Raw genomic sequence first — 13,089 nt, 5'->3', positions numbered from 1 at the left:
TCTTGTACATTGGTACTTAGGGGCATAAAAGGTACTCTGTCACCATTGCTCTGGGTACTCTTTCTGCCAAAATAATGGTCCGCCCACCCAATTTAATTGCATGAGGTCCTTTGGTGTAACCACAGCAGAGACTACTCATCTCTGCCTTGTTTACACATGAGTCTTGGAGGTTGACCTGTATGTCTGCCCACCTGATTTAGATGAATTAACCTCCACAACAGTGTTTGTACCATAAAAAACCTTCTGTACCAATAAGGTTTGTGAGTAATTTTCAGGTTTATTTTCAAACCCCATACAGTAGCCTCGACCTTGGAAACAATAAGACCATTCATTATTGTGAGAAAACAGGGCTGATTGCAGAGGCCCCCTAACTTTTTGCCCCCATTTTCCACTTTTTGCTGGTGTTTTCCTGACTCTGATGGTGCCCTGGGTACTGCTAACCAGTCCCAGGGCCTGTGCACTGTGTAAAATCAATATGCAAATTAGGCTAATTATAATTGGCTAAGTTAACCTACCTATAAGTCCCTAGTATATGGTAGGGCATGTAGGTTTAGGGACCACAGCATAGGTGGTGCACCCATAGGTGCACTGCTGAGGTGCCCAGTGTCATTTTAAAGGCAGGCTTGCCTTGCTGCCTGCTTTTAAATTAAAGTTATATGCAAATTCGACTTTGGAATTAAAAGTAGTTCCAAAGTCTTAAACTACCTTATTTTTACATATAAGTCACCCCTAAGGTGTGCCCTATGTGCCCCTAGGGCTGGGTGCCATGTAACTATAAGCAGGGACTTTATAAAAATAGTTTTATAAGCCCTGGTGAGGTAAAAACAGCCAAATTCGTTTTTCCCTCATTGTAGTAAATGGCCTTCATAGGATAGAATGGGGAGACTTTGTTTTACATTTTAAAGTCTCCTTAAATGATGCATACCAAGAATTTGGTATCAAATTAATTGTTGTAATAAATCCCACAACTTCCAGTTGTTGGATTTAATATAACTTGTTCAGGTAAAGAGTTTTAGACTTTACCTAAAAAGTTGCCAATTTCAGCCCTGCATTGTTTTTGCTGCTGTGCTCTGATTGGCCAGCCTGCAGCAGCTTAGCCAAGCTGCCTTGATGAGGTGTGAAGTGGCCTGGCTTCACACAAAGGAATGTGCCTGTGGGAGAGAATCTCCCCTCAGCAGATGGTGAGGCAGGAAGGGGGAGGGCTGCCAAACTGGTCTTCAAAGGCAGAGAAGGACATTTGGAGCAACCAGCAACACCCCCACATCCTGCAACCCCAGACAACTAGGTGCCCCCTTGATTAGATTAGGAGAGGGCAGGAGAGGGGTGTGTTTATGATTTTTAGCCACACCAGTGGGTGGGCTCAGCCAGATGTAACCTCCAAAAATCAGATTCAGCCATGTTGGATTTTTAGAGAATGTTGCCTTCTGGGATGGATTTTTGCCACACTTCCCAGGAAGTGGTCATCACAGGGGGACAACTCTATACCTGATTGGAGAACCAGGACCCCCCTGCTTTTCACCCAGGAGCAAGGATAAAACTGGCAGACCTGCACCCACACCTCAGATCCCCACCAGATTTCAACAAGAAAAGAACTAAAGGAGGAGAAGGACTGCCCTGCTGGACCCCTGGCCTGCACCTGGAGCCTGCACTCAGAAGGACTGCACCAGCTGCACACTTGGGCTTCACCACAAGAAGGACTTTGCCTGGCTTCCACTGGTTCAAGGAGGGACTCCCTGTTTGCTACAGGTGAAAAATTGCTATCCAGAGTCCCCTGCACCAACTCCTGAAAAAAGTGACCAGCTGACCACTGTCCAGTGGCCAAAAAGGAGTTTGCGCCAGGTGCATTCTGGGAGTTGAAGTCCGCACCCCCCAAGGACCATCTCAGAACTTCTGGACCCTTGGGGTGAGCTGTGGACCCCAAAAGAACCTTAAAAGGACATCTGGGTGAAGCCCCAGAAGTTTGGAGAAGATTTGAGAATTTTTGTAAAAAAGCTCCAGAGAGGGACCGACCCGCCGCGGAAATTCTAGCCGGCTTGCCTCAACCGCGACCCGGCCTGACTTGGTGGTTCGTCCCGGTAAAGAAAAATCTCAGAAAAAGAGACTAAGTCCGAATAAAAAGTTGACCGGGACCTCCCAGCCATCGTATCCGAGAAGGGCTCCACGGACGTCGGATCAAGATCCAGGTTTACCCCGGTCGAAGGATTTTCACCTCGAAAAAACGACTAAGTCCGAAGGTAAAAATCTCCACCGAGGAATCCAGCATCGCGTATCCGGACAAGGGCTCCAGGAGGTCGGATTCGACTGGCAGGTTCGTCCCGCTGAAGAAAATCTTCAAAATAAAGACTAAGAGGGTCATTCTGACCCTGGCGGCCGGTGTCCGCCAGGGCCACCGACCACGGGAGCACCGCCGACAGGCTGGCGGTGCTCCAATGAGCATTCTGACCGCGGCGGTTCAGCCGCGGTCAGAAGCGGAAAGTCAGCGGTCTCCCGCTGACTTTCCGCTGCTCATTGGAATCCTCCATGGCTGCGGAGCGCGCTCCGCAGCCATGAGGATTCTGACCCCCCCTACCGCCATCCAGTTCATGGCGGGAAAGCCGCCATGAACAGGATGGCGGTAGGGGGGGTCGCGGGGCCCCTGGGGGCCCCTGCCGTGCCCATGCCAATGGCATGGGCACGGCAGGGGCCCCCGTAAGAGGGCCCCAAAATGTATTTCACTGTCTGCCTTGCAGACAGTGAAATACGCGACGGGTGCAGTAGCACCCGTCGCACCTTCCCACTCCGCCGGCTCGATTACGAGCCGGCATCCTCGTGGGAAGGTCGTTTTCCCCTGGGCTGGCGGGCGGTTTAACTGGAACCGCCCGCCAGCCCAGGGGAAAACTCGTAATACCCGCCGCGGTCTTTTGACCGCGGCGCGGTAATTTGGAGGGCGGGATCCTGGCGGGCGGCCTCCGCCGCCCGCCAGGGTCATAATGAGGCCCTAAGTCAGAAGGTAACTTTTTAACCGAGGCCTCCCGCGACTTGTAGCCGAGCAGGGCTCCATCGCGGTCGGTCTGAAACTTTGACTTTGCCCCGGTCGAGGTGCAACCAGATGACCCGATTGGCGCTTTTTGTTTCTAAGCGCTAGAAAAATAATAATTCTTTAAAAATTCATATCTCCGGTTCCCTTTATCCGATTTTATTCGTTTTTGTGTCATTTTAAAGATAAAAATATAAACTATTTTTATAAATTGGTTTTGGATTTTTAAACTGTTTCCTGTGTTTTATTTAATTACTGTTTTGTGATATTTGAATGCTTTACACACTGTCTCCTAAGTTAAGCCTTGACGCTCGTTGCCAAGCTACCAAGGGATGAGCTGGGATTAATTGACTGAGACCTAACTGTACCTAAGTGGAGGTTGGTGGCTTGTTGCTAGGTGTAGGTACCTACCTGACCTTACCAATAACCCATTTTCCAACAATTATATATATATAATTTTCTCTAGATGGCAAAGTAAAAAAGAGGTACTATTAACAACACACCAGGGCTGCATGAGATGGAAGGCGAATTAGTATAGTTTTATTGTTAACCCGACTAGGATGTGTCTGACTACAATCAATTAAGGTTGAGTACATCTTCAAATTGTTTTTTTTCTAAATTAATTAGGCAAATGTTGTTTCTATCTCTTCAGATGTTGACTAACTATCACATAAATAAGTAGTGACCTAATTTAAATATGGATTTGATAATATAACCATAAAGTATGTTGTACTGTTGAATTAATAGATGCTGACCAGATGGAGGGCAAAGAACTGATACATGCTTTCTGTATTGTATTCAAGGTGCTTCCTATTTCAATATTCGGTCCTGATGACCTACCTGAATTAATTTCTTTGATTGGGGTTGAAACGTCGACATTGTATTAGAAATTGTGGATTGACTTTTGAAAAATTCAGCAGGCTCAAAGTACTCATGGTTATAGGTGCTTATTTGAGATCTCATGCTTTTAACCACAGTTTCGTTTTAGTTTTCATGTAGATAGCACTGCAACACTTATACTAACACATAATTCACACACACTGCGCCGTTATACAGGAGCACCTCGATTACTTTACTTTAAATTGTTGAATGTAATTTTCTGATAAATGTGATATATTCCTCACAAATCTCATCGGTACAGAAAGTTCTATATGGTCCAACCACTGTCGTGGAGGTTAATTCATATCCTTCCCCCAGAGGGACCAAAACATTTTTCTGTTACATTATTCACTTACCCAGGCCCCAGGGTAATGGATTGCCCCATTTGTTTCAAAATAACTCCTAATTTAGATGGGCAGGCATACAGGTCAGTTTTTACTGCCTGTCACTGCCAAGAAAACCCTGTAGTTAAGGGTCAGTGAGGTAATGGGCACTAAAAACTGCAACTGCTCCTTTTGCCATGGAAGGTAATGCCAATGGTGAGGGGGGCTTTTTATTTTTTTTTAAACAAAAACAACATCCTCTTGTGATTTAACTTCGCTATATATCTCAGTCATGTTTGATGGAGCCATACAGCAAATTTACAACAGAGTGCAAGGAACCGCGTTGGTGGTGGTTACTGTCAATTCATGAAATGCCCACCTACTCAACAGAGATTTGCAAATGTTGTCGTTAGGACGACCTCTGCCAGAGTGACAAAGTAATTTTCTTCATTGTATTGGAGGAGGATGGCCCAACCTCCAAATTATAAATTGAGCCCTTAATCATTTAGCTGGTGCTCAAAATTCCTTGGCTAAGCAAAGGGTTACTTTGCCATCATTGCCTGCTGCCATGCTCTCTGTAAGAATGTTTTTGTATGTTTTTTGAAACTTGAGATCTTGGAGTGGGTCAATGCTCAGAGCCATGGCCATAGAGTGCCCACTAGTTTGGATATATTTATTCCTTGGTCACACTGCAGCCTCAACCTCTGCAGAAGAAAACAAAGAGTTTTACAGACCAGAAAATCTTGCCTGCCGCCTTTGTGTTTTGGTTGGAAATACTCAGTACCTTGTCCAGTACCCCCAGAGGCTGAAAAGTTGTGGCTTGTTCAATATCAATCTTCTCCTCACTTCTAAAGCTAAAGCTCACAACCCACTAAGATCAGCTTCCAGTGTGCATTCGATAGTGGAAGACAAGCTTAACCTCTCTTTTCCAGGCACGATGCTGTAAAGATCCAGTTCCACTGCTCAGCTAGTTCTTATCTGAAAGTACCCTTCTTGAGCTTTATTTTCCTGATATATCAGGAAATCTTGGAACCTTCTTTCTCTTGTACCCATTTTTGGATGGGAGTGCTTTTCAAGAGTCAGAACATCTGGCCTCTTGTAATCTCAGTATAATATGCAATAAATATGCAAGTAGGCAGGTTTTTGCTTAGTCAGGAAATGGAGCATCAAAAACTCCTTGCAATTACATAGTCAGTAATCAGGTACTTTAAGCATGCAAATTTAGTCCAATAGAGTTGGATTTTTAAAGGCTCATGCCCCCACTGTAGTGGAAAGAGACTGAGTCAACACCAGAAAATTAATAATATTCTCAATAGATAAATATATTTCGGAATTTACAACTAAAGTAGCAATTCATAAAACTAAATCTCCATATACAACAACATATAAGCATATGAGGGACTGGGTGAGTACTGATATATTGCCATAGCATGCTAAAATCTGCGAGAGGCTTTGCTGTTTTAAGTATATGCTGACCACTACAGATGTATAGATGCACACTAATCATTTAGTGGTAGGCAGAATTATATCAGCAGTTCTGATTGAGGCGTGGACTTTTGTAATACTCAGCAGACATGTGATGGAATGTGATCATTGTTCTTTGACATGGGAAGAGCCATAATGGTCTAAGATTATTAGACGACTCAAAAAGGGACTTCATGATCAATTTGGGGTTTTCCTTTTACAGACAATTGTAAACTCAAACATTATCCCCTTAGGTTCATCAAAGTTGGCCATGACTACACATTTCAGTATGCATTAGCTCATTAAATGAAATCCTCACATTCAAACATGGTGTCAGTGATGGCATGTAGTGATCTGGTGGAGGGTGCAAAGGTGAGGATGCTATGCACATTGAACTTCAAAAATTGACTTGTGATCATATGGGACTCGTTGACCCCAGAGTTTGCCTGCTGATCTAACACAGCACAAAATGTATCAGGATTCATATGTGAAACTAATAGTACCTCAGTGAAGTAGGATATGTTTGGCAACTATTGAAATACTGCTTAACTAATGTCTTCCTACATCGTGCAATGTACGGTAATGTCTGAAATATGCCGAGTCTGCTCACAGTACTTAATGTGGTCAGGAGCATTATTTTGTAAATTTCACAACCAGAAGCGTATATTGTGCTAGGTCAGTTGTATCATAGCATAGATATTGGGAGAGTATTTCTTAAACATATATAGTGAATTGGCTTTTTAGTTCGTTGTGGGTACATTTGCACTATTACCAGGCAATTATAGATAGTCTTGAACTAACATTTGAACAGATCAATCGTTATGAAATGTAAATTATTACATGGAGCAAAATTGCTCAGGACCATTGTAGAATTACCAGGCACAGATAGAATTGATTTGATCTAGACTCTGAATTTATTGCAGAGAAACTCAGCTGTCATTACTGAAATTCCATATCATCCCATATACTCTGAATTCGAAACTGTTAGTCAAGATGCACTTAAGAATGGGCAGTCTAAAGCGTGAGTTTCCACAGAATGCTTTTGCCTGTTGTTTTTACTTAAAGTGCTTGAAGTGCATGTATTTCCAAATTACAGCACCCTGGTCCACAAGATTCCACATTTATGGTACTGATTGTCTTTATCCTCCAAATATATGATGCACCACTGGATTACTGTATCTTAAAAAGGTTTATGAAGTCTCCTAGCCTGCTCCCATTTGTAGTTAGTTGCATTTTACATCAGGGAATTTTTATTCATGTTCTGCAGTGGTTTTCAGGGTTAGATCTCCCTAATAGCTGTAATGATAGAATTTCCTAATGGGGTGAACTGCTTTAATATGCTCTTTTGGGAATAAGACACTGGGTGTTATAAGAGAATTATGTATAGGTTTATAAAGTAAAGATCGGCATCTAATGTGACTTTCTCTCTTCCCCTTTCTTTCCTTTTGTGTATTGCTGTGTCTTATTGTATTATTGATTGAGTCTAGCAATGAGTTTCAGCTTAGTGGGGCCCAGGGATCACCAGTAGGAGTGAGATCAAAATTGGGAAGCCTTCAAATAACTAATGCAAAGAAATACCGGGCATGATCTTTTCTTTTCTTTTTATTTGGCCTTTGGAATTTAGCGAGTCCGTCTTTGCTAAGGCACCCTTTGAAACCCGGTAGCTTTAGATACTTCAGCCTTCTGCTGGTTCACTGAGCCCATTTAGTGTTTCTGCAGCGAAAAGCCAAGGACCTAAAGCCAGATCATGTGAATTGTACTCATGGACACTGGAATTATGCTGCTGTGGCAAGATCGGCTAAGATATGCATCAAGCCAAGACAATCAAAACCGCAGGACGGTTCACTTCTTCCCATTAAAGTACTTTACCAAACAGTGTAGTACATTTCGTATTTATCACATATGTGTGGCATTCAATATACGGTACCTTGAAATAGAAGATATTTGTAATTTTTAAGAAGTCCAGTGTTCTGATGTAATAACTGCATATTTAAAAACAATGTATGCAATGTGAACACGAATTTGTGTTAATGTTGAAAAACAAAAACAAAGCATGAAAAGGAAGTCACTATTCTGCCCACCCTTTTCAAATTACATTTAAGAATTTAAGATTTATGTTTGCCTTTGCAGGACAAAGTCCTTCCCCATCCATCAAACTGAGATATTTACAGTATCTGAGTAAATTGTCAGCTATTTGAATGGCTAATTAGAACACTCAGGGCCTAAAGGTGGCCAGTGTGCTTTTGAAAACATTCTTGCATGGCGATGTACCCTGCGAGCAGCACTTCTAAATTAGAATTTTTTCGTGGTAAAAATCTGTATTTTATTCAGCAATTGAGGGATTATGGAACGTGTGAGAAATGTATGTTTAGGTGGGAAGTTCTGCACCGCACAATCACATTTGTCAAGTGGTCATGACAATTTTGTACTATATTTGTGGGCGTTGATTGATTGGTACAATTGTCAAATAACATGGAGCCACAATTATTTTCAGTGGCATGCAAACTATGAATGAGAATGTAATATGCTATTTATTACCGTTGTTGACTGAGTGAAAGACGAATAAAACAAACAAACCATGGATTGTCCTATCATTGAAACGTTTATTTTATGATCAGTTGTAATTTTAGACTATCTATCTTGCTTGCTCCGAAAAGAGGAAGGTGGAAAACCACGAGGAGTGATGTACCTTTCTTAACTGTCGGGGTCAAAGGCTGTAGAAATAGGAACTCTGAATCAAATTGGCACTTCAGTGGCACACGGATACCTTAGCTGTCAGAATGTAACAAGACACCTGTGTTCTAAGTATAAGTGCCGGGTTCTTGAAGTAAGTGAAGTGTGCATGTGAATCGGAAACATTACATACTGATGCAGCACCTATTCCTTTCGCTGCCTCCTGTCTAGTCTAATGAAAATTAAGTCATTTCTATAATGCAACCTCCCTTTTCTACCACATGCTCCTTTTACCTCCGATGCTAAATGCAAGAAATGCTCTTTGTCTCACCAACGTGCTGCCTCCTGAGGTTATGGATAAAACTGAGTGTGGTTGTTGCCTCAAAATTGACTTAATATTGGCAGTCAGGGGACACATTCACAACAAAAACATTTATGACTATTGGAAGTAGTGCTACAGGGGTATTCTTTAATTTACTCTTACATGAATGGCCCCCAAAACATCAGCATTCCTATTAGTAAAAGAGAAAAAAGGGTCCAGTCCTTTTCCTTTGTTTTAATTGTAGAAGAGTATTTCTTGAAAATCCCTATTATGTTCCCATTTTAGATGTTTTTGTGCCAATCCAAAAAGGCCAAGGCTACTAAAGTACTACTTTACAAATATCAAAATGCTTTTGTGAAAAGATAAGTAGATTACAGTATTAACTTACAACTTGTTAGCCATGGGCATCATTTTTTGGAACAATTATGCAAAGCATTATGCTCTTACATCAATGTGTGTTGCAAAGATGAAAGCGATGCAATAATAGGAGAATGCTTCATTGCTCTTATGTCTGGCAATAGTCTTATGACCATAATGTCCTTCCCTGTTCTTCCTATTAATATTAATGCCATAAGTGAGAAGCTAGTGGATACTGCATATTTGCAAACTATGAGTAATTCTTCAGAGGTGTTTTGCATGTGCCAATAGGGAATGTAGGCATTTGATTGTGAGGATGAGCCATACAACCCTAAGAGCCTGATTTAGAGGTGGCCGGTTAGAGCTCACTCAGTTGGTGTGGCAGAGGACAATACCTTCTCCATTGTGAGGAACTTGAGCCTACCAAATTTAGAAGTGTCTGCTGTGCCTTCCCCATGGTGGTTTCTGTTTGATGGATTGCACCCTCAGCCATGACAGCCAGCCTTCATACTTTTCAAAACATTTTTGTTTTTCGAACAGAAACTCCCAAAGTGGGAGTTTGTTTTAGAAAATACAAAAACACTAATGGCCCACACACTATGGGAGTTTTCTCTGAAATTGTAGGGGTCATTATTATTTTTTCCTGCCCCTTTCTTCCACATTTATTTCCTGGCAGTGAAGGACAGGAATAAATACCCTTAGAAGGTACACCCTAATAGGGTACACTGTTTAAATTCCTTTCCACTGAAGGCTCACTATTCCATCGGGCCATTGGAGAAAGTATTCCTTTGACGGAGCCAAAAGTGGCTCTGTCAATGGAATACTTGTGCTCTGTCTTATTATAAATGAGGTGGACAGACCAAGAGTTTGGTGGACGGGGTACTAGGTCACGTCTGTGACTGAGATCCCTGTTCCTCAAACTCTAAATCAGGTCCTAGGTGAATATTGATGCCCTTCTTGTCCACCAACAATAGTAGAAAACCATATATATTCTTCTATGGATCACCACGCTGTTTTCATCATTTTGATTTTTCCTGTCTAGAGTTTAAAAACAGTCAGAAGAAATGCTAACAGGTCTGGTTTTAAAGGAATGTTGTGTGTTAATTGTAAGCATTACAAGCAAATAGCAGGAAACAGATATTTATTTGTGTGGAAGCAGAGAACTATTGATATAGGATAAAAGTTTAGGTGACAGTTGCACTGTCAAGTCAAACCTAAATATCCATGTAGGTTAATGGGGGCCCTCCTCCGATCTGTCTACTGCCAGAGAAAAAACCCATAAATTATCTAGTTATCTAAAAACTTTAATATCTTTGTATGTCATCTGAACGCACTTCAAAGTTCGATCTCAGGCAGCTGGAAACATAAACACAGTGATCACAGCTGTGTGGAGCGCAAGCACTTTTTTTGTGGAGGCACACAACTTCGACTCAATTAAAATATGTCCTCCTGTCCTCCTGACTCCCAACATGTGGACAGAGCCAACTCCCTCTCTGTGATTCTCGCAAAATTGTCTGATGACAGCTGTGCTGCCAAGCCAGACCATAATGATAACCTTTAACAAGATCAGGGCGAACAGTGGGTTAAATTTATGCCCTGAGCTAGAATCACTGTACATCATTCTACAGTGAGTCTGTGAGCTGGTTAACAGTGGTGTTTCAAGTTAAGCTTTTCTTTGGTAATAAGTCTAGGAGTGTACAAACTTCAAACGTCTTCCCACTATCACTTTAAAAAAAACTATAGGTGCTGTTTACATTGCACCCAGATTTACAGAAGTTTCAGTTTTTGCTTTTGTTAAACCATTTCATTCGTTCACATGCTTTTTTTCTACAAGCGTGACATGGAAAGTTCAGAACCAACATTGTTCTCTGCCATACAAAAGTCATTCCTCAGCACTAACCAACTTAGACCCCCAAATAGTCTTGCTGACCTCCCCTCCTTGGCCTTTATAGAACAATAACAATCTTGTGACAGAAACAGTTTGCAAGGTTTTGACATGTCCACCATGAAGAAAAATTGTATGTCATCTCAGTTTTATTATATCCATCAGCCTGTTTCCCATTTACGGTGGAGTGTCTGCTCTGACAGTGGGCCATGACTCTATTTGGCTGTAATTGATTGCCTGTAGTGCATTTAGTGACACTTGTGCCTGTTGCTGGTTATTTTTCCAGGTCAGCTGGCTGCAGGTACATGTGAAATTGTTACAATCAAGAGGGATAGCAGTCAGCCGCGACGGACTATAGCCCGACAAACAGCTCGCTGTGCATGCAAAAAAGGACAAATTGCTGGCACAACAAGAGCAAGTCCAGCCTGCGTAGATGGTAAGTTGGAAAGGTCATTAATTCTTATTTCAAAACAGAATAATGTCTATATTGCAGTATTTTTAGATAACATATCTAATTTCTGAAATGCATTTAGTGCTATAAAACATTTTGAAGTTGCGTAAGGTAAGAAAAGAAGGCAAACCTAATAATAGTTATGATTTTTTTTAAATAAGGACTAATCATATATCAATTAATGCATTGTCATCTGGTGATCACATGGTCAACAATTACATTTAGGAATGCTATTTTTCATATGTGTACAGACAGACGAACATTGCTATGTGTAGATGAATATTCATAAGCGTAATATCCACAGTAATACACATACATTGTTAGAGAATACATTTTAGCCTCACAAGTGAAATTTGATCAATCAAAAAATATACAAGCACTAAGGAATGTCTGCAGACTCAAGTATGGGGTTAGTGATGGTTTTAAGGATGTTAGTTTAAGGATGTTCCTTGCTGATTATACCAGCAAATGTTGGTGAAAGCCTCCAAAAATGTATGCCTGTCGGTATTCACATGGCTCTTGTAGGTAGCTTGCTATCCTGGAATCACATATATATATATATATTTTCTCTTGTCAAGGGAAGGCCAACATTTGTTTACAAAACGGGAATTGGAAGTGAAGACATATGAAATTAATGTCTTTACAGTGGAGCTATAAGTATAAATGAGCCAAAGACACTTATTTTATGCATACAGAATTCTACATGTAGTGGATATGCTGCATATGAGATTATTTAATGGCTGTGAGCAGCAGTGAAAAGCCTTGACTGTGTATGTTTTCAGGAGTAAGATTGGGATTCCTTGTGTAACTCAGATACTTTCCAAACATAGTATCAGGGAAGCATATGTATGACTTTCTCGTTCTATATGGTGTGATTTGAATCTTATGTGTGACAGGCAATTTAAAGACCATTCTCTGAGAAATGTAACTAAATGTATTACATTTTCATTGAGGCAAAGGGAAATGTAGCATACTTTGATTTGAGCTTTTGGGGAAAATCTTAAATCCCACTTTTGTACAGTACAGATTTTCCTCAAACTCTAAGGGGAGCAGATTTTAGAGGAAATTGTACTCAAAAGGAAATTAAGCTGCAAGATTCCTTTTTAGAAATTCATTTGTTCACCCTGCTTCTTTTATTTTAGAGAATTCCTTTGACCATCGCCATTTGTTTTGTTGCCCTAAAGAGACTTATTAATTGGTCATTGGATCAGGGTAACTACAATATTTATACTAACTTCTTTGTTTCAAGCCCTTTCAATATTTATGTTGTTGTTTGTTGAGTCAACTTGTTTGTTTATCATTGTTTCTAGATATTCATTTGACTTTATTATTCTGCTGTTGAAGTCAAATGACCCACTACAAGGATTTAGCAGATATTAAGCACCAAAAGGGCTGAGTAAGATAGGGTAATCCTCAAAGCAAATCTGGGATGTGTGAAGAAAAAGATCTGGGCAAAAGCACAAAAGTGACTATTGCTAAAGTGACAAAAATAATTAAAGTAGTAGTTGCAGAAAGTTACCAACAAAGATTACTGCCAGGAAAACACCCTCGAAAGCATGAGAAATTGGCTTGATTTTCCCCATCCCTAGAGTTTACAAATGCCTGGAGTATTTGTAACTTTGGAGCCTCGTACAAGTCGGACACTGAGAGTCAACTAAGAAAGGATTAACTACGGGTGGAATCAGTTATTTATTATTCGGGTGGTTTTAAACATGCCTT

The 13,089-nt window shown here is 41.0% G+C and overlaps 1 protein-coding gene across 1 annotated transcript in view; it reads left to right on the top strand.

Moving 5' to 3' along the window:
• TAFA5 (TAFA chemokine like family member 5) overlaps nt 1-13,089 on the top strand; it is a 610,121-nt gene that overhangs the window by 187,049 nt on the left and 409,983 nt on the right. Inside the window, exon 2 of the mRNA XM_069229717.1 lies at nt 11,206-11,355. Coding sequence (XP_069085818.1) covers nt 11,206-11,355 — 150 coding nt within the window. The remainder of the gene's footprint in view (nt 1-11,205; nt 11,356-13,089) is intronic.

The sequence above is a fragment of the Pleurodeles waltl genome, chromosome 4_1 (assembly GCF_031143425.1).
Source record: "Pleurodeles waltl isolate 20211129_DDA chromosome 4_1, aPleWal1.hap1.20221129, whole genome shotgun sequence".
NCBI lineage: Eukaryota > Metazoa > Chordata > Amphibia > Caudata > Salamandridae > Pleurodeles > Pleurodeles waltl.
The sequence above is the reverse complement of the archived record's forward strand: the minus strand, read 5'-3'. Positions and strand labels throughout refer to the sequence as shown.